This window comes from Panicum virgatum, chromosome 2N, assembly GCF_016808335.1.
Source record: "Panicum virgatum strain AP13 chromosome 2N, P.virgatum_v5, whole genome shotgun sequence".
NCBI lineage: Eukaryota > Viridiplantae > Streptophyta > Magnoliopsida > Poales > Poaceae > Panicum > Panicum virgatum.
In genome coordinates, this window is record NC_053146.1 from 8131695 (window position 1) to 8152523 (window position 20829).

The window sequence follows — 20829 nt, forward strand, 5'->3', positions numbered from 1 at the left end:
ATACGGAGTAGGTACAGAGATCCAGCTACATACATACATATACATGCGTGACATGCATGCGTGCACGCTTGGACTTGCATATACATATTATTCTTCCTGCAAGCAAATCAAGTACTCTCCGATACATGCATTACAGCCGCCTCATCACGGGCAGGTGACCTGGTAGTTGCTGTTGCTGCCACAGGCATGGGTCTTCATGTCGTTGGGGTTGTGGTACGCGTCAGGGCACCAAGGGGAGTGGCAGCAGCAGTAGTTGTGGCGGAGGTGGTGGCAGCGGCAGCAGCCGCAAGCAGCAGCAGCCCGGTCATGGCTCCCGGGCAGGGCGCACCCTTGAGTCCAGCCCGCCGACCATGGGTCTGCTTCAACCCATTGGCCTGGGGCCCATAGCAGCAGTAGTGCCCTCCCATGGCGCTTGTCCCTCAGGCACACACTGCCTTCGCGCCGCCATAGATCTCGTCCCCTGCGCTGATGCACACCAGCTATCCTACGCCAGGAGGCTGGGACAAGACGGGTCTCATCGCCGCCCTAAACCCGATGGCTCTTCAGGGCGCCAACCCATGGGTACTAGACACCGGAGCGACATTGCACATGACCTCCAATGACGGAATCCTCCTCTCCCGCCTTCCCCATTCGCTGTCTTTAATTGCTGCCGGCAATGGTTCTTCCATACCAATTAGTAGTCGTGGCACTTCTACCCTGTCTATAGCTGATCATATTTTTAACTCAATAACATTCTTGTCGAGCCCCATCTTGTTCATAACCTGCTATCTGTTCGACAGCTTACCCACGATAATAACTATTCTATTGAGTTTGACGCTTTTGGCTTTTCTGTCAAGGATCTGAAGACCAGCACCGTGATTCTTCGCTGCAATAACGATGGGGATCTCTACACCATCCCCTCCGCACCGTCCCTTACCGCCTGTCATCTCACCACTATCTCCGTCTCCCTGTGGCACTCACGTCTTGGTGATCCTATGCTCGCCACCATAGCTTCACTTAATAAGAGCTTAGCTATTTCATGTAAACATACTATTTGTGGTCATTGTCATGCTTGCCGGCTTGGCAAACACTTTCGATTGCCGTTTACTAGTTCATCGTCTAGCACTTCAGCTCCCTTTGAACTCGTTCATTGTGATGTTTGGACATCTCCAGTGCTTAGTATTTCTGGTTTTAAATATTCTCTTGTGATAGTCGATGATTTCAGCCACTATTGCTGGATGTTCCCTCTCAGGCAAAAATCAGAGGTTCATACTCATATTGTTAATTTTTTTTTTGCCTATGCTCACACTTAGTTTAGCTTGCCCATTCATTGCTTTCAGGCAAATAATGGCATTGAGTTTGTTAACAATGTCACTACTATGTTCCTCGCTGCACATGGCGTCCTACATCACACCTCGTGCCCTTACACCTCCGCTCAGAATGGCAAGGTTGAACAGATGCTGCGCACCTTGAACAATACAATTCACACCCTCCTGATCCATGCCTCCATGCCCTCCACCTATTGGGAGGAAGCCTTGTCCACCGCAGTTTTTCTCCTTAACCGGCATCCTTCTACGTCCATCAACAATGGCATCCCCTATCATTGGCTCTATCACAAGATGACATATTACTCCATGCTTCGAGTCTTCGGCAATCTGTGCTATCCTAATCTTATTAGTGTCACGTCATCTCACAAATTGGCTCCTCGCTCCTCAGCCTGCGTATTAATCGGTTACACATCTTCCTAGAAGGGTTACCGTTTTCCTGATCCTCCACTCATAGGGTGATCATCTTTAGGCACGTCATGTTTGATGAAGCTAATTTTCCGTTTGCGGCTGCTAAGTCGCCTCCGAGATCACTCGACTTCCTTGTGCATGGTCGTCCTCCCGTGCTAGCTCCATCCTTGGATGTCGAGCGAACGCAGTCAGCTGCCACCAACCAGCCAGACCTGGCAGACCTGGGCCATGCCATTATTTGGCATGGTCCAGTTTGTCACACACTACTGGTGCCAGCCGGCCCTACACTAGTGACCTCCGAACATGCGCAGGCCCCTGGTGGACCTTAGCCGGCGCCCACCGATCCCCCGTCAGCACCGGCCAGCACTCAGCGTTCTAGGACTGGCCATCTGCTGGCTGTTGCAGGTGCGTAGCGACCGCCCGCTGGTGCGCACCAGCCTCTCCACATCTACATTCGGCATCCTCCGGCGCCCATCCATACCTCGATGCCGCCAAATCTGCTCTGGCTCATGGCATCTCCGGCTCAGTTGCCAATTCCCCACGCCCAGGCCTCCACAGGGCCGCCACGGATCACGGTCCCGTGCGTGCCTACGATGTCCCGCACGGTGACTCAGTCCTAGATGGGCTCATTTCCACCGCCATCGAACCGTTGGGGTTTCTCGGTGAACTTAGTGACTCACGCTTCACCCCTCCCGGCTAACTATCACAGCGTCCTCGCCGATCCAAATTGGCACACTGCGATGGTTAACGAGCATAGGGCGCTCATTGACAATGGCGCCTCACGGCTTGTTCCTTGATTGCCTCATGCTAATGTCATCCCCGACAAGTGGATCTTCAAGCACAAGTATCACTCTGATGGCTCCCTTGCTCGCCACAAGGCCCGGTGGGTTGTTCCTGGGTTCTCGCAGCAGCACAGCATCGACTACAATGAAACCTTCAGTCCGGTTATCAAACCGGCAATGATACGGGCCGTCCTCAGCCTCGGCATCTCACATTCCTGGTCGATCCATCAGCTCGACGTAAAGAATGCTTTTCTTCATGGCCACTTGGAGGAGACGGTGTATGTGACATCCCAGAGTTTTAAAATTCTAAGTAAGAAATATTAAATATGATTTCATGCTTAATAAACAAAGAAAACTCAAATTATGTATTTCTTTTGGAAAATAATATATGTGTATGTATGAATATGCATGTGTATGTATGTGTGTTTATGTGTATATGAGATTTTGCACATAAAATGACAGGTCAAATGAACCATAGTATTTGAGGTTTTAAATAATCTTTCAAATTTTAAACAAATATGCTTTGAAAATAATTTCTAAAATATAGCTCAAATGAATTTTTGTCCAAAACCAATGTTATAGGTTTTCAAATGACGAACAACTTTCGTGTTCAAAGTTTTTCGAGTTATCACACAAAAATGGGAGAAAAATTTGAATTTCGAAGCATATAGTACCTTTTCAAATGTACTCAAGTTTCAAATTTTATTTTTCAAACGAAGCCTCAAGTGAAAAAGTGACTAAAACGAAAGTTGTAGATCTCGAAATTTTGAGCAAGTTTGGTATTCAAAAGTTTTTCATTTGACCTTTGGAATAGGAAGAAAATTTGAGTTTACAAAATGAAATTTTGAACTTTGCTTTAATTACGAAGTTGCCATCACCTCCATCTCTCTCTTCTTCCTCTGTTTTCTCCCTCCCTCACGCCGTTCACCGTCGGTGTGCCGGCGTCGGCCACCTGGCCGGCCACGCACCGCGCCTCGGCCAACTCCGCCTTGCGCGCCCACAGTATAGCCCAAAAACCGCTCGCCCTGGCACTTCGCGCGACGCGCGTCCCCGACGCCTGGTGACGCGCCACGCCGCCCGCGCCGTCGTCGACGGCCGTCGCTCTCCTTGGCCGCATATCCCTTCCCCAGGCAGCACACCCGTGCCCAACTCGTCCTCCTCCTCATGCCCAGCGATACACAAGGGGCCGCGACCCCCTCTCTCTGCTTGCCCCGGAGCTCACCGTGAGCCATGGCCGCCGCCGCCCACGGCCACCACGGCGCCCCGTGCCACCACCCTCTCCTTCCCCAAACCAAGTACCCCAGCACAACCACCATCTCCCAGTGACCCTCCCAAACCCGACCGCCGCTCTCAATCATCACCGGCAAGCCGCCGCCGCGGCACAAAGCCCCGCCGGCCGCCCGCTCCGCGTCGATCCCCCACCTCTGCCCTCTCCCCGACCAAGACAACCCGCCCACGGGCTCCCTCTCGCGCTGGTGAAGCTCCCCGGCCCGAGCTCGCCCCAAATCGGCCGCCGGAGCGCCACCTCCGCCGCTCACCGCCGCCGCCGCAACCCCTGCGCCGCCGACTCGCCACCTCCGGCCGCCCCAGACGCCAATAGACCCACCTGCATGTAGCACTCGCCGCCCCCTACCACCTCCACACCTTCCTCGCCGCCGGTGAGCCTCGCCCTCGCCAGAAACCGGCCGGCCGCCACCCTCTGTCGCCTCCTCTGTTCCTTGAACCGGCCTAGGGCCAAAACGCGAGTTCCCAATTCTTTTTAGTGGTCCTTCTGCAAAACACAGGGGCCTAAACATAATATTAGATTTGTTTTTAAATTTTTGTAGTGAATTTGTAAAGTCAATGGAAATTCGTAGAAAAATCCTAAAATAGCAAATAAATACTTTTTGGAATCCTTATCAAAATCTCTACAAACTAGAACCATAATATGACCTATTTTAGTTAGAAACTTTTGCTGCAAAAATGGATTTATGTTTAATAGTGCATAAAGACTAATTGTTTTTATTTTTGTTAATAACCAATGTTTGGAGCAATAACATGCTATGAAATTTTTATGGTATTATGTACATGTGATTCTAGTGTTATTATAAAAATTTCATCGTCAGTTTTCATGTCTAGATATAGATGCTATTAAATCTTGATTTATGAATAAGTGTGGTAGTTTTAATTTTTCACCACGTTATGCTTTTATACTGAGTTTGAAATTCCTACAGTAGGATCAACCCAATGAATATATTCCGTGGTAAAATTTGTAAGCACTCTACTACTATTTAACATGCCCAAATAATTTATCTAGGTTCAAATTCACTAGATTATCATAAATAATTTCTTTTTTTAGAAAATTGTTATATTTTAACCAGTGAGTAGTTTTGAGTACATTATCATGTTGGAAACATTTGAGACCCAGAAACTGAGTCTAACTATCTGTGTAAATAAATCTTGATTAATATAGTTTTAGCTTGACTTATTTTCTATACTTTGTAACTTGCAAAATAAAATAGGAAACCAGTAGGTTTAGTCGTGTTATGACCTGTAGTACCCAGTAACATATTTCCTTGCTGTTTCTCAAGGTTTTGTAAGGCAGTGCTTTAATCGGATCGTCAACACTCAGCTAAAATTTCATTACCAGTGCTTGCATGATTTGACCTGTACAATTTAATCTTGTGATGTGGTTTTGCATGACTTAGCAAAATTTTGAAAACCACCCATTCCTCGTACGAACTAAATCAGGTTAAGTTACTACTCTATAAATGACTGCCCAACTGGATGAAAAAAAAGTAGTGGCACCCTCCAACTTGAGTTTGGTTGATCTCCATCTATGTCAAAAAAATAAATGCATTATATTCGTCTCATACATATGCATTCATATAGAGCCGACGAACCTACCAGACGGAACGTACAAGTTGGTGTCTGAAGCCGAAGCAGGTCCCGGAGAAGCTCAAGTGAACTTCGCAGACGCCGTTGAGAATCCGAACCCGACTCCAGAAGCCTCTAACTAACACTGACCTAGTGTTAATTCCAAGCAAGCCCCGGAGCATGTCCTATCTATTTTAAATTTATACAACTTATTATTGTTTCTATCTACTTGCGCATTTAAGTTTACAGGAGTTGCTTGGAACCTTAGCTGCATAATCCTAGGTACCTATGCTTGAACACTAGTATGTGTAGGTCGTTAGTAGCTAGGCTAATGGTTCGGTAGAAGTCGAGTGATTTCCTATCACTCGCGAGAATTATAGGAATTGAATGTTTACTACATGCTGCAACTATAAGGCTCACGGGCGGAGTTGTGGTACTTGTGATACCCCGTCTGTTTAGTGAAAATGGATAAGGCCGCAGTGTGTGGTAGTGGTGGTTAAGCTTTTGAATGTACTAACCACATGCCGAGAAATATGGTAATCGGTAAGCTTAAGTACTGGATTGAACCGCAGCCGGAACATACCTTCCCACCGTCTTTGAACGTTGTTTCTCATGCGGCCACATGCGGGTGCAAGAAGGCTTACGACCCGGCGTCGTACCGTGGCGTGGATTCTTGTAGTCGAGGGTGGTGGGCCTGTTCCGTGCAGCGGGAATTGAAGGGAAAAGTCGCGTGGGCGAAGTGAGACGTCGATCCCCATGCGTGTGTGTTAGGTCTGCCTGGCCAGGTTAACAAATTCGATTCGAATCGTCCGCTTCTCACGGTTTGGGACTGCTTAACCCTTCTGCTGCATAGAGTAAGAAGTGAAAGATGATGATGATGAATATGGTTGGTTAGATGATGAAAGATAATTGTTTCCAGCATGCATGCTATTGGATAGATGCTCACTTAGAATGGTTAATTGAACTAGAACCTGAAACCTAAAATATGAAATTAAGGATCTACTCTTTACTGCTTTTCGGCAAACAAACCCCTCAAGCCAAAAGCCTTGCATGTCTAGATAAAGGGCTAAGTATACCCTTAGTCGGGTAAGCCTTGCTGAGTATTAGTATACTCAGCCTTGCTTGTGGCTTTGTTTTTCAGGTGGTACATCTGAGGATGTGATTGATGTCATGTACGGGCTTCATCATGACGTCTTGTTTCGTCGCTAGACTATCGTTCGTTTTCCGTCACTCTTGAACTCTGTTATACTTTTATAAATTCAAACTTGGTTTGAAATAATAATTCAATTTCATACTCTGTGCTGTAAAATTTGTGGAATGTTGCATTCTCTGGACTGCTTTGTCGATCCTGTTTCAAGTGGTTTAATCGGGATTTTACCCGATAGCACTGCCGGATTACTCCATTTTAAGTGCGTGTTAACCCTAGTTACTATTTCGGTGATGGTTAGCGCACTTAAGCCGGATTAATTTAGGTGGGGCTGCCACAGCTAGTATCAGAGCTGCAAAGCATACTTCCGAGAGTGTGACAAACCTTAAAAACCTATTTTTCTTAAAACTTGATCACAAAAATCGCAATTGCAAATACGTTGATCCGTTATGGATTGTGCATAGTTCGTAAAGCCCTAGGGGAATTATGAGAGTATTGTTAGGTGGCTACCTACTTATGGTTTAGTTATATCTGACTTCGAGCACTTTATTTTTTTGTCAAACCTTACTTTTGTGCACAATCAATCCTTAAATTCTGTAACTACGCACCTACGCTAAGGTAAGAAGGTAAGGATCCTCAGTCAGCTGAGAGAGTCTGACCTTCCCATCGGTGATGCGAGCCGAACGCTGCCCTCAAGCAGTGGCTTACTTGGGGTACTGCCAATATACCAACTATCGGTTGACTATATTGGGAGTAAAGTATACTCAGTCAGCTGATGGAGTCTGACCTTCCTGTCGGTGATACGAACCGAATGCTGTGCTCAAGCAGTGGCCTACTTGAGCTGCTGCCAATATACCGACCATCAGTCGATTATATTGGGAGTAAAGGAACTCGTGAATATGCTATCTCGGTGGTGTATGTTAACGTTGGCCATACGGCGGAAAATTGTATGGCTGCCGTTTCTATAGCGAACGGTAATGTTTGGGTGAATATGTGGGCAACTGCATATGCGTTACCCATGTGGCGTAGGACACATGGAGGCCATTCGTGAGTGCTGGCACGAAGGGTCCAGACATGAATATTATATATATATATATTTATGCTGTCAATTCTCTGCAGGTACGCTAACCACGATTGCGATAGGTTAAGAACGAATAGAATTCGGTTAAATATATATAGGGAGAGACGTAATTTGTGCCAAGCCACCGGTGCTAACCCCGTAAGTCCAAAGTTATTGAACATTCGGCCTCCGGATATTGGCAGAATCAACCTCACCAGGTTTAGGAATACCGGTCATGGCAACCGATTTATTTTTTCTTTTCCCCAGCGGAGTCGCCAAAAAGTATGTTGACGCCTTTCAGGATCAACACACGAATGCACTCGAACGTGCGGCGCGAAGAGGCAACTTGCTGCAGCACCACCTACGTAGACCGGTCAGACCGGTTCCTTGGAGCGGTTAGACCGGTCGCCGCCGCCAGAACGGTGACGAAGCCTACGAACGTTAGCCCGGGAAGACCCGTCGGGCCAGGCGCACGTAGGGTTGTTCTAGGGTCGGCAGGCCACCTAGAACACCCTCAATCGACGTAGAGACGACGGAGGAATAGTAAATAGTAGATGGGAAAAGCTAGGGCAAGAGAAAAGTAAAAAGATAAAAGTTGTATTGATTTGATCGATTGGATACCCTAATCGGCCGTGACCCTTTATATTTATAGGGTGGGGTGGACTTATCCCACAAGAAATCCTATTACAGATCTAAATCTACAAAGAGTTCTAGTTGTACTCGGATTCCAGGTAGACCGGTCTAACCGGTCAGACCCACCGGTCGGAGTTGCCAGACCGGCTACATGGTCCAGACCGGTCAGACCGCTCTCAAGCACCGGTCAGACCGGTCTGTTCGACCAGTGCCAATTTTGGTCGTCAACAATATAAAAACTTGAGAAATTTTGGATATCTTGTATTACATCATGTTAACCAGGACTAAGGGAGGCACTACCTTGCCCATGCGCGTTTCTTGGGCATGTTTTAGGCGACCATTGGATCAAAATCCAACTATACCAGGAACTCACCAACCCCCAAGGGCCCCCTAGCAACCGACCGACCCACCCACCATCACTCACACATTTTTTGTGCTTTCTCAGGCCACCGCGCTGTTCAAAGTAGCGCATGCGACTCCATTCATACATATTCATACAGAGCGGTGCCTTGTTTATAGGATGTGTGCAGGACTAAATATAATATTACAATGATTGTTGCCATTGTTGAGTTCAATCCTGATCAGTTCTTGCTGTCATCCGTGGTGGATATGCATTTCTTTTGGTTGCGTGATCGAATTAACTATAGAGTAATCAGCACCATCTTCTATAGCTAAAGCACCGGCTGTGTTAGACAAATCATCAGTTGGTTCATTATTGACAGTTGAGATCTGACAGATGCTACGATCGAGTATATTGACCTCCCACTGATGGTGAAGCATGCCAACGGAAAAATCACAGCCACTTGGATGCATGACAGCCCACACACTGGCTTCACAGTTGTCCCGATCCGGTTTAAGAGTTGAGTACGAAATTTGAATTGTTTAATTCTTGCTTGTCATCAGAAGTGACGGGAGGCTGGCTGGCCGTGGGAGTTAGACCTGCCAATAGCACATGGATGCATGCCTGACAGCTCACGGATACATGTTAATAAATAATCTTACAATTATCTTAAATGGATCGAGTATTAAATTTAGACAAAATAAAAATGAATTACATATTTTTTTTAAAATTGAGAGACGAATCTAATGAGCCTAATTAGACTATGATTAAATACTAAATTGCTACATTATGCATGCGATGGACTAATTAGGCTTGTTAGATTCGTCTCGTAGATTACAGACGAATTATGTAATTAGTTTTGTAATTAATTTATGTTTAATATTTTTAATGTGTAAAAATTCTATTTCAAAAATTTTAGGGACCCAACTAAACGAGGCCATAGTGTCCATGCAGTTCTGAGAGTCTGTTCGCATAATTAAATGCTTGGGGCAGCTTTTTTTTTTTTGACTCGAATGCTTGGGGCAGCTTGAGAGAACATGGGAAGGAGGGCGACAGCCCATTGATAACCCACGAGCGACCTGCCCATCAATTTGAATAGCGTCTCGTGATTTTAATTTGTACCAGCTATTAAATTGTTTAGTTGTGCCAGTCGTAATGGACAGACGACTTCGATATGGCTGACCCGGCCGGGGAGCAGCAATCCACACTACCCTCACTGTTACTGCATCGACGCCGCCGGCGGACGCACGTTCGCTGCCAGCTAACGGTGGGTCCCACCACCTCTTTCCTTCCTTTCCCTTTCCTTCCTTTTTTCCACATTCTTGGCCATGTTTGGTTGGAGGGTGGAAAAGTTTTGATGAGAGAGAAACGATGCTTTGACTACTAATTAGGGGTATTAAATAAAGTCTAATTACAAAATTACCTCCACAACTGTGGTACTGTAGCAGTTGCTCTAGCTAATGAGGTCTTTGACCGCATGATTAGAGGATGATCGAGCGCGGTTACTGTAGCATCACTGTAGCCAATAATGATGAAACTTGGCTCATTAGATTCGTCTCGAAAAGTTACACTCATTCATAAAAAGATTTTGCAAATAAACTTCGTTTAGTACTTCATGCATGCATTCGTCTTTTTGTGCAAAAGTTTTCGTGGATTCTTCCACCGCCGTTCTTCTTCCTCCCAGTGCACCCCCACCGCCAACGCCCAACGACCCGCCTCCCCAATCCAAAGCACCAACAAACTAACACAAACAAGCTGTTGGAGGACGGAGGTATGGCAGGGTTTGTTGTGAGCGCAGCGACAGGAGCCTTGAAGCCTCTACTAGGGAAGATCGCTGTTGAGCTGTTCGAAGAGTACAAGCGAGTCAACGCGGTGCCGGACAAGATCAGCTCTCTCACCAAAGAGCTGGAAGCCATGCAGGCATATCTTCTGAAGATGTCGGAGGTGGAGAATCCTGATGAGCAAGATCGAGTTTGCACGAAGGAGGTGCGGGAGCTATCCTACGACATGGAGGATTGCCTCGACGAGTTCCTGCGCCGTGTTGGTGACAAATCGAATACTCCAGAAGGGGTCTTCGCCAAGTTGAAGAACATCATGATCACCAAGCCCAAGGCTCGCCATCAGATTGCCAAGGCGATTGGAGAACTCGAGATTCAAGTCAAGGAAATGGGGAAAAGGAATGCAAGGTACAAGACAAAAGAGACCATATCCAAGACAAGCACCAACGCACATGTGGATCCGAGAGCTCTTGTCATTTTTGAGGATGCATCAAAGCTTGTTGGCTTGGAAGGGCCAAAACAAGAGTTAATTGAGCTTTTGACAAAGACGGATGGTTCATCAGTTTCATTGCTCTCTATTGTTGGATCTGGAGGTTTGGGGAAGACCACTTTGGCAAAACAAGTATATGAAGAGCTCAAGGGGGAATTCAAGTCGCATGCCTTCGTGTCAGTTTCAGACACGAAATCCTGACATGCTTAATGTTCTGCGGAATATTCTATGCCGTGTAAGCAATGAAGTTCATCAAAACATGCAAGAATGGGACATACAACTACTTATCAGCAGAATCCATGACTCTCTCAGGGATAAAAGGTATGTATATCCTCCTTACATTGTTTCAACTCTCAGTATGTCTTATTTTTCATTTGTATTGCCTCTGTGACATCGTTCTCACATGAATTGTGCATGCTCATGTCACTTTGTGATTTATGGTGTTATTGCAATATATAGGTAATTTTGCTAGTTCATGCTTCATACATAAAACAAACTGCTTCTCTGTCCAGAGGAACAAGGTTATAGAACATAGAACTAGTCATCAATTGACCTTTCCAGCTTGTATTCATTTCTAAACATAGAATTTTGAAGCCAGAAAGAAATCAAAATTGTCGGAACTAGTCCGTGCTTCATGAGACATTCTAAGATGCATTGTCACAAGGGTTAATTGTATCAAGCTTTGCCTTTTTCCAGAATCAGATAACTCACAGCTAGAAAAACTCATACTAGTACCGGTCGGCCAGAGGCTTTAGTACCGGCCGGCCGGTACTAAATAGACCTCTATTTAGTACCGGTTGTGGCGCCTGGTACTAAATGCACTAGCACTTAGAAAAAAATGCGTCCGGATAAATGTGCACGCTGTAGGGTTCTAATCCGTGACCTGTGGCCTCGCACATAGTCTTCTCTACCATCCCACCCACACAGTACATGTGAATACATATGAGATGCTATCCTTTTGAAGTAACCGAGACGGACCATTTAGTACCGGGCCATGACCATTTAATACCGGGTCATGACACTACCCGGTCCATTCTCTTTTCCACTTCTTTTTCTCATTCTGATTGAAGCTGCTCAGCCGAAGTGTCAGTAACTACAAAGGGAAATCTTTCACATGTTTATATAATAGAAAATGAATTCCGGCTTCTTGCATACATCAAGAGTACATTATTCATGACTTCCAGTATTTCAAATAAAAAAGAGCGCATTATTATTTACATGTGCAGTACCAACAGGAGTGCCCATATGTATGGAAGAAAGAGGGTGGAGGCTGCAGAATTCTGCTAATTAGTGTATATCTTTGAAGATTCAGTAGCAAATATATTTCAAAACTATGTTACATTTATGAAAAAGTATGAAACATGACTTAGCTTACAATTATTTGTAACAATACGATATGGTCCATATTACATTTGTTTTTATATTTAGAAGTCATCCATTCAAGTACACACTCTCACAATAAAATTAAAATTATAGCATTCAAACAATTCAGATAATAATAATTACTGTCTTTGCAAATTGTTGGGTATGGTCCGGAAACTAGTACACTTTAATAAATGTCAAACGGTCTAGCTAGTCCCAAAACAAGGGACATTCAGAACATAAAGGCCATGCATAACAACATTTTGACAGAATAAAATAAACTAAGATACTTTGTTTCAGTTCTTAGTTATGTCGACTTGTTGGTGCAATGGTGCCTAGGGACTGTGTTCAGGCGTTTACCTAATGGTATGAAAAGATTTTGACTAAAAGGTGGAAATATGGTACACCCCTTTCCCTAATTGTGAATTTCCACTACATAAGGTAACTTGGAATAGTTGTTGGTAATTAGGGACGAAAATGAAAATGGTAGTATTCGATTTTCCATGATCGTTTTCGAGATTTTATCAACTTCTAAGGCTAAACGAAAATGAAAACAATTATCAAGAAAACAAAATGAAAATGGTAAAAAATATGAAAGTGAAAACGGAAACGATTTGAGTGTCTTCCAATCGTTTTCGAGAAATATCGTATTTTTGAGGTATTCTACCATATTTTACCGATTGCACTGTTTGCCTAAATGGTTGGTTTACACGGCGTGTAAATGGTACTTGATGGGTAGCTGTGTAAGCTGATTAGCCGTATAAAGCTACGCAAAACCGTTTTAAATGTTTAAAAGGCCGTTTAAATGGCCGTGTATACCAACTTTTTACTAAACGATGGGTGACCGACCGTTCCCCGTTTAACGTTTAGGCTAACATTGACCTATAAAAATACCATATTCACTTACAATGCCAGTGCACCATGCTATCTATATTTTTAGAATGTCATATCTATATTTTTAGAGAGTCATGACTCACTACAAGAAACCATTTATTCCATGACAGAACAATTTCGTCATAGATCGTTGAAAATTCGTCATAAAATTTTGTTCATGACGTTTTCAGGCAGCGTCATGTATTGAGCGTCACAGATTAAATCGGATGACGTTTTTTTCAAAATCGTCACAGATCAGTGCAATCTATGACGTTTTTTACCGTCATAAAACATTCTTAGGCCCATACATCCAAGCCCAGACCCATCATCCGTGACGAAATTAAACGTCATAAAATTCGTCACAAACGTCACAATGACAGCCGATTGTTAGCAGGCCAATTTTTGAACTAGGCCAGTCAATTGGGCCATTTTTTTACCCACTATCAAATCAGAGCCCACAAAACAGGCCCATTAAAAATTGAGCTCATCAATTCAATCCAATTTCTCATACCATACACCATAATTCAATCCAACTAGAAAACCATGCGCAGCATTGCTGCGCAGCCAAGTTATTGTTCCAGTATTGTTCGTTAAAATGCATATGAGGTTTAACGAATTTGATATGAAAAAATTGATACAACATATCGCCTCCTCGCCATGGTCTTCGGGGAGGGTAGCGCAGCCGGTCTCCTGAGCTCCTCTTCCTCATTGTGGAACTTTCTGCTACACCTGAGATGAGCTGTTTCTTTTCAGCTAGCTGAATAAGTTACCTGCATATCATCATTCAGACCATGGATAGTTCGTTAAGGAATAGAACAAAAGCATAAGATGTACTACAGACAGTAATGTTTCAATACAAGTAAAATGGAACACCTATATTAAAAAGTTAAAATGAACCACAAGTTCCAAAATGGAGAATATACTGGGGAACAAGCAGAATTGTTCAACGGATGAAGAAATTTATTTGTTTAGGACAACAAAACTTCAAGTATCAGGTGTTTACAGTAGATTTGATAGAAATCCTAAATGTTAAATCAGAACTAATATAACTGAAAACCTATGAACACCTATGCTATGTGGAAAATCAAATTGTAGAGTTAAAATAGATTCAGATGGCAGGTACACTAAACAAACAAATTTGCAACTCATACTTATGAATGACTATACTAGATAGAATTCGAAAGACAGTCATAACATAATTGCCCTCACAAATCAGAAAAATACTCCCGAGTTCTGAGTCCCATGCATGGTTTGAAATTCTCTAGGCGAAACCCATCTATGATTTATATTAGTACAAATATTTAGCATTTTTGAAACGTTGATCAGCATGGATGTTAGGAGTAACATGAAAGCTTTGAGAATGTGTTCTGTTTTTCCATAGTTAACAAAAGGCAATACTCATGTTACAAGTATAGATCCAAAATATATCAATGTTCAAGAACACTATCTGACAGTAATCTCACTCACCGAAGATAAAGCATGTGCATTTGATAGTGGCAATAAAAACACAAGGTCTAAAACAATCTATAATTATCTGTAAATAACTGCTATCAGGTAAATGGAATCACTTAACCAGAGAACATATACTAGTTCGTGGAGCAATGTTTTGCGATAGACCAGATGCAGTAGATAGAAATTCAGGTTCTATTGTTCAAAACAAATGCTCAGATTGTTCAAAATGCATCTATAGAAGTGGAGAAATTATTTACTTCAAAAGCCATCTATAGAAATGCTACAAAAGTGAAAACTGAAAAGTAACATAGGCTCAGTTTGTTCACACGGCATCAGTGGCATCCAAAATACGTAGTAAAAAGAGAACAAAATCACCAATCAGATATACACACTATGAAATCGAAAGGAACATGCATACAGGGATTTAAGGAAAGGTTTTTCTTCATTTCTTTACCACAGCAGCACAAATGAATCCTACTGGGTGACATTTTACTCTCCGGGTCTAAATGAAAATGAACTAGTATGCAAGAAAAAATAGATCTGAGCACTAGGAACTTGCCTTTGCACCTCTGACCAAGAAAAGACCATAGATCCCAGTCGTGTACTGCACATTTGAGAAGAAATCATGAGGGATTTTGCTTCCAGTAGAGGTGCAAGTGAAGTAAAATGACTTGAATTGAATGGGGAACAAAAAAATCCGAGGGATCCACTTGCCTGGACTGCACCCGAGCAGGCGAGTAGGCCTCAGGCTTGCGTGGAAGGGGCGACAGGCCCATGTGCTCACGAACAGGCAGGCGAGCGGCTCAGGTGCTCCCTGCAGCGTCGCCTTGCAGTACGAAGCCGAGGAGGCTGTCGGACCTAGGCCTGCCATGGATGGATCCTGTTCCGGCCAGGCCCCCATGGTTTGATGCCGGGCGGGGATGGCGAGGAGGAGGGCGAGTGAGGTGAGGAGATGGCGAGGCTATGGAGGAGAAATCCAGCGTGCGAGCAGGAAGGCAACCATGGCCCCCAGCCCCAACACGCGCTCGTAGGGAGGGACCGACGAGGATGCGGCCGCACCCACACCTTTGGTCAATGAGGAGCGGCGGTGACGAGCGAATCGGCAAGGGCGTGGGAGTAGAGGGGGACGGCGGGCGCGGCGCTTGGATCTGGAGAAGCGGCAGCAGCGGAGGTGGGAGGCGGCGGCGGCGGCGGATGCGGAGGGGCGGCGGGATCTGAGGAGGGATGCGAGGGAGGGAGGGAAAGGGGATGGGAGAGAGAGAGAGAGGGGCTGGTCCTAGGGTTTGCTGGCCTATTTATATATCTATGGATCGATCTGAGTCGTTGGATCGGAGATGGACGGTCGGGAGAAGTTGGGCTCTGATAGAAAACGACCCTAGGTAGTGTTTCGGCCCATTTAATATTTTTCTTTTTCTTTTCCCATTTTATTGCACCATTGTGAAATAACATATAAAAATAATTATCTTATATACACTAATATATTTTCTAAATATAATAGACTACATATAATAGACTATTTTTTTATCTTTATTTTTTTTGGTGAGCGGCTGTTTGGCTTTTTTTATCATCAATTTACTCTCCTAATCACAGATTGGTTTTTTATCCTCTCCTAATCCCTGTGCGAGGCCTTTTTTTCTTTTTGTATTTTTGATTTCTCACCTTGTGATGCCTTTTTTTCTTTTTCCTTTTGTATATTTGTGTTCTCACCTTGTGCCATGATAGTAATCCTAAATTTATTAATTGCGACGGATTTGCTAAAACGTCACAGGTTTTGGGCTCATTCATGACGAAATCAATAAACCGTCACTGTGTTATGGGCCTTATAGCCATAGTTGCAGATCCGTGACGATATCTGAAAACATTACGAAAATTTCGTCAGAAATCGTCACAGATTAAATGGTTTCTTGTAGTGACTCATTTATCCTAATCCTAATCCTAAATTACAACCTAGCAATATGAATTCATGGGTTTAATGGATGGAGAGATTAATATCTAAATTTTTAGGACTATGAAATGACGTACATGTCATGGATGAATGGATACTTGGATTAATATCTTACCCAACAGTACTTGTGTATGAAATATGTCAAGTCATATGATTAGTGTTGTGCTCTATGGTTTTGACATATTTATCATTTTTAAAATATCGTTTCGATGGATTTCAATCATTATCGATGTGCTCTCGATAGTATATTTTCGTTTCCAAAATTACCGTAATACTGATGCTGTTTTCATTTCCGATAATATTAGATCATTTTCGTTTCCGATGAAAAAAATGTGAAAGTGAAAGTGATGGAGCATTTCGCCGATCGTTTCTGACGGTTTTCATCCCTATCAGTAATCATAGATACAACAACAACAACAACATAGCCTTTTTTCCCAAGCAAGTTGGGGTAGGCTAGAGATGAAACCCAAAAGAAATAAGTTCAAGGTTCAGGCACATTGATAGCTAGTCTCCAAGCGCTCCTATCCAAAGCAATCTCTTTAGAAATATTCCAATCCTTAAGGTCTCTCTTAACCGACTCATCCCACGTCAGTTTAGGTCTACCTCTACCCCTCTTTACATTATCGACCCGCTCAAGAACCCCATTACGCACCGGTGCCTCAGGAGGCCTTCGTTGGACATGTCCAAACCATCTCAGCCGATGCTGGGTAAGTTTCTCCTCAATTGGTGCCACCCCGACCCTATCTCGAATAACTTCATTCCGGACTCTATCCCTCCTTGTGTGCCCGCAAAACCACCGCAACATCCGCATCTCTGCTACACTCAGTTGCTGGACATGTCGCCTTTTTGTAGGCCAACATTCAGCACCGTATAACATCGCTGGACGAATTGCTGTCCTATAGAATTTGCCTTTTAGCTTTTGTGGCACCCTCTTGTCACAAAGGATGCCAGAAGCTTGCCGCCATCTCAACTAGCCAGCTGAAATTCTATGCCTAACATCTTCATCAATGTCGCCATCCTTTTGTAGCACCGATCCTAAATACCGAAAACTATCCTTCTGGACCACCACTTGCCCATCTAGACTAACGTCTTTCCTCTCATGCCTAGTCGCGCTGAAATCGCACATCATGTACTCGGTCTTGGTCCTACTAAGTTTGAACCCTTTCGACTCTAACGTGCGTCTCCACAGCTCTAACTTCCTATTAACCCCTGCCCTACTCTCGTCAACTAGCACCACATCATCAGCAAAGAGCATACACCAAGGGATCTCACCTTGTATATCCCTTGTGACCTCATCCATCACTAAAGCAAATAAATAAGGGCTCAATGCTGACCCCTGGTGTAGGCCTATGTTAATAGGAAAGTCAGTGGTGTTGCCATCACATGTCCGGACAAACGTCGTCGCATCCTTGTACATATCCTTAATGAGGGTAATGTACTTAGTTGGGACAAACGTCGTCGCATCCTTAATTAGTAATCATAGATGGTTCCGGAAAAATTATAGATGGTAATCATGGGCTGTAAGTTCATAATGGTCTCTCATAGTTTGAACGAATAAAGAAGGACCACCTAGTTGGATAAAACGGCACCAAATCATGCCATGCATTGTCATTGCATTTGTCTTCAAATTCTTTCTCCTATATTTAAATTTTAGCGACCCTTGTTGATCTGAAGTTAGGATACTAATCCTCAGTTAGGTTCCTCTGCCTCCTAATTTCAAGTGACAGTTAATGCTTTTGTATGATACTTGTTAATTCTTATTACAGGTACCTTATTGTCATTGATGATATATGGAGCAAAGATGCATGGAAAACAGTTAACTGTGCATTGTGCAAGAATAATAAAGACAGTAAAATAATCACTACAACACGTAAGCATGATGTAGCTAAAACATGCTGCTCTTCAGATGCTGATTTTGTTTACAGAATGAAGCCACTTAGTTTTGCGGACTCAAAAAAGTTGTTCTTCCAAAGATTATATGGCTCAATTGATAAGTGCCCTGATTACCTCAAAGACATTTCTTATAAGATCTTGGAAAAATGTGACGGTTTACCTTTGGCTATCGTTTCCATATCTGGCTTACTTGCCAATAAACCACAGACAGAGGATGAATGGGATCGAGTGCAGAACTCTATTGGTCGTGGGTTAGGAAAAGATGTTGAAAGCATGATGCAAATATTATCACTTAGTTACTTTGATCTTCCTCATTATCTAAAAACTTGTTTATTGTATTTAAGTGTATTTCCAGAGGATTTTGTTATTGATAAGAAGCTTTTGGTAAGGAGATGGATTGCAGAGGGATTCATCCAAAAAGAACAAGGTGAAACCAGTTTCAAATTAGGGGAGTGGTGTTTCAATGAGCTCATCAATAGAAGCCTGATCCAAGCACGGAAGATAAATATGTACGGAGATGTGACAGCTTGCCAGGTCCATGACACAATTCTTGATTTTATTGTATCAAAATCTGAAGAAGAGAATTTCATTACTGTATTCGGTGATGGTTATCAAATGCATGGTCAACATAGCAAGGTCCGTCGACTATCTATCAATGCTAGCAGTAAAGAGAAAGTTTCAACACTGACACAGCTGGATTTGTCTCATGTCCGGTCAGTTGCAGTGTTTCATTATTCAGAGGAACTACCTATGTGGTCAAAATTCAGTTTCTTGCGTGTTTTGGACTTGTGTGGCTGCAGGCAGGTGGAAGGTGATCATCTTACAGGTATCGGGAATTTATTTCAGCTAAAGTACCTGAGCCTCCGTGGAACTGGAGTTCGTGAACTCCCAGAACAGATTAGCAAACTAACATGTCTGGAGACACTGGATCTAAAGATGTCAAAGGTGACAAAATTACACGCCGGTACTGCTAAGCTCCAAGGATTAATCTACTTGGCTGTTGACAAGGGGGTTCAGCTTCCTGATGGAACAGAAAGAATGACAGCATTGGAGGATTTAGATTGTGTGGATATCTTCAAGCAGTCAATTAACTTCCAAGAATTTGGGCAGCTGAAGAATCTTAGGAACGTCCAGTTATTTGTGAGCTCTGATAATTGCCGCGATGCTGCAGAAGCAAGTCACTACAAGAAGTATATGGACGATATAGTCTCTTCACTCTGTAAACTTGGCCACCTTCATTCTTTGTCTATTGACGGTAAAGCTGAAAGTAAATTAGACTTCTCCATGGATTCAGGTGGTGATGCTCCAACTGGCCTCCAGAAATTCGAAATCACGAACCATTTCATCTCCAAGGTTCCAAACTGGGTGCGCTCCCTTTTCAATCTCCAATTTTTAACCCTCCGTGTTAAGGAATTCGAGGTGGACGACTTCATGGCGCTTGGGCGCCTGCCAGCTCTGGTGTTTCTCAGGCTGGAAGCACACAAATGTTTCCACGGAAGAAGGATATCAATTAGTGGCGCTGATGGGTTTCAGAGCCTGCGTCATTTTGATTATTGCTGTGCCATACCGGTCACATTTAAGGCTGGAGCGATGCCAAAGATTAATAAGCTTACCCTCATGTTCAGTGTATTCAAAACATCCCAGCTAGCAACAAATGAAGAGTTCCGTTTTCCTTTTGGTGTCAAACACCTGACCTGTCTTCACAGCGTTTGCTATCTGCTTTCTTACCACAACTTTAACAAAGAATTTAACAAATGGATTACTGAGAAGATGACCCAAATAATGGCCCGTATGAGCTGTGAGCAGCTCATGTTGACTATTTGTGAGATGGAGGCCATGGATCAAATGTATATGGGAGAACATCGTATGGAAGCAGCAGCTCGCACCCATCTCAAGTCACCCAAACTTACAGTCAGAAGAACCAAAGAATGGGGCATATCGATCTCCAGGACAAGAGGGGCTATACAAGAATGGGGCATAAAGCGTGAACTAACTGCAGTGAAATTGAAGTTAAAGCGCATCACTGAGGGAGTTATTACAGAGCTCTCAAGGAATAATTGCCCACTCAAGGTATTTGCAGCGTGTTGTGACATTTACCATTATTATTTCATAAGTCTTGTGTGACTTCCCATCTCTCCCTCTTTCCCGTGTATGTAAACACTACTATTTTCTCCTTGCAGGGTCAAGGTAATTGCCAATGTCAAGGCCTTCTTGAGGCAAAGGCGCGATTGAACACCTTGTCATTCAACAATGCTACAAGTACTTCGCAGTAGGAGACACGGGCTCCAGGTGGCTCCGGCTCCCTCTCATGCAAAACAGTAGTAGCTTTATTGTAGCACGAATTCTTTTTACAGACAGAGACATGATTAAACTAGGAGATCAATTGGGGAAGCCGGTGAAGCTGGAAATTTTTTTCTTCACCGGCCCTGGTTTCTCGGATGCTACAGTAGCACACAAGGGCGGAGCTTCATGCGGGCCAAAGGAGTCCATGGCCCCCCTGGCT

At 43.8% G+C, this 20829-nt stretch overlaps 1 protein-coding gene across 4 annotated transcripts; it reads left to right on the top strand.

Moving 5' to 3' along the window:
* Positions 1-10221: 10221 nt before the first annotated feature.
* LOC120659638 (disease resistance protein RGA5-like) lies at positions 10222-20772 on the top strand. Of its 4 annotated transcripts, none has more exons than XM_039937843.1 (3): positions 10224-11122; positions 18671-20396; positions 20507-20772. In XM_039937843.1, the coding sequence occupies exons 1-3, from the start codon at positions 10863-10865 to the stop codon at positions 20597-20599; spliced, it is 2079 nt and encodes a 692-aa protein (XP_039793777.1). In that variant the 5' UTR covers positions 10224-10862; the 3' UTR covers positions 20600-20772. The 4 variants fall into 4 exon arrangements, 2 of the variants coding, with proteins under 2 accessions (XP_039793777.1, XP_039793778.1); XM_039937844.1 differs by having other exon boundaries at positions 18682-20396; XR_005669123.1 differs by lacking the exon at positions 20507-20772 and having other exon boundaries at positions 10222-11122; positions 18671-18798.
* Positions 20773-20829: the final 57 nt, after the last annotated feature.

Bases quoted from the DNA above. Each gene is read 5' to 3' on its own strand.
- LOC120659638 (XM_039937843.1), top strand. From the start codon at position 10,863: ATGGTTCATCAGTTTCATTGCTCTCTATTGTTGGATCTGGAGGTTTGG. The intron at 11,123-18,670 runs GTATGTATATCC...ATTGTATTTAAG, and splicing joins GACTCTCTCAGGGATAAAAG to TGTATTTCCAGAGGATTTTG. The intron at 20,397-20,506 runs GTATTTGCAGCG...TTCTCCTTGCAG, and splicing joins GGAATAATTGCCCACTCAAG to GGTCAAGGTAATTGCCAATG.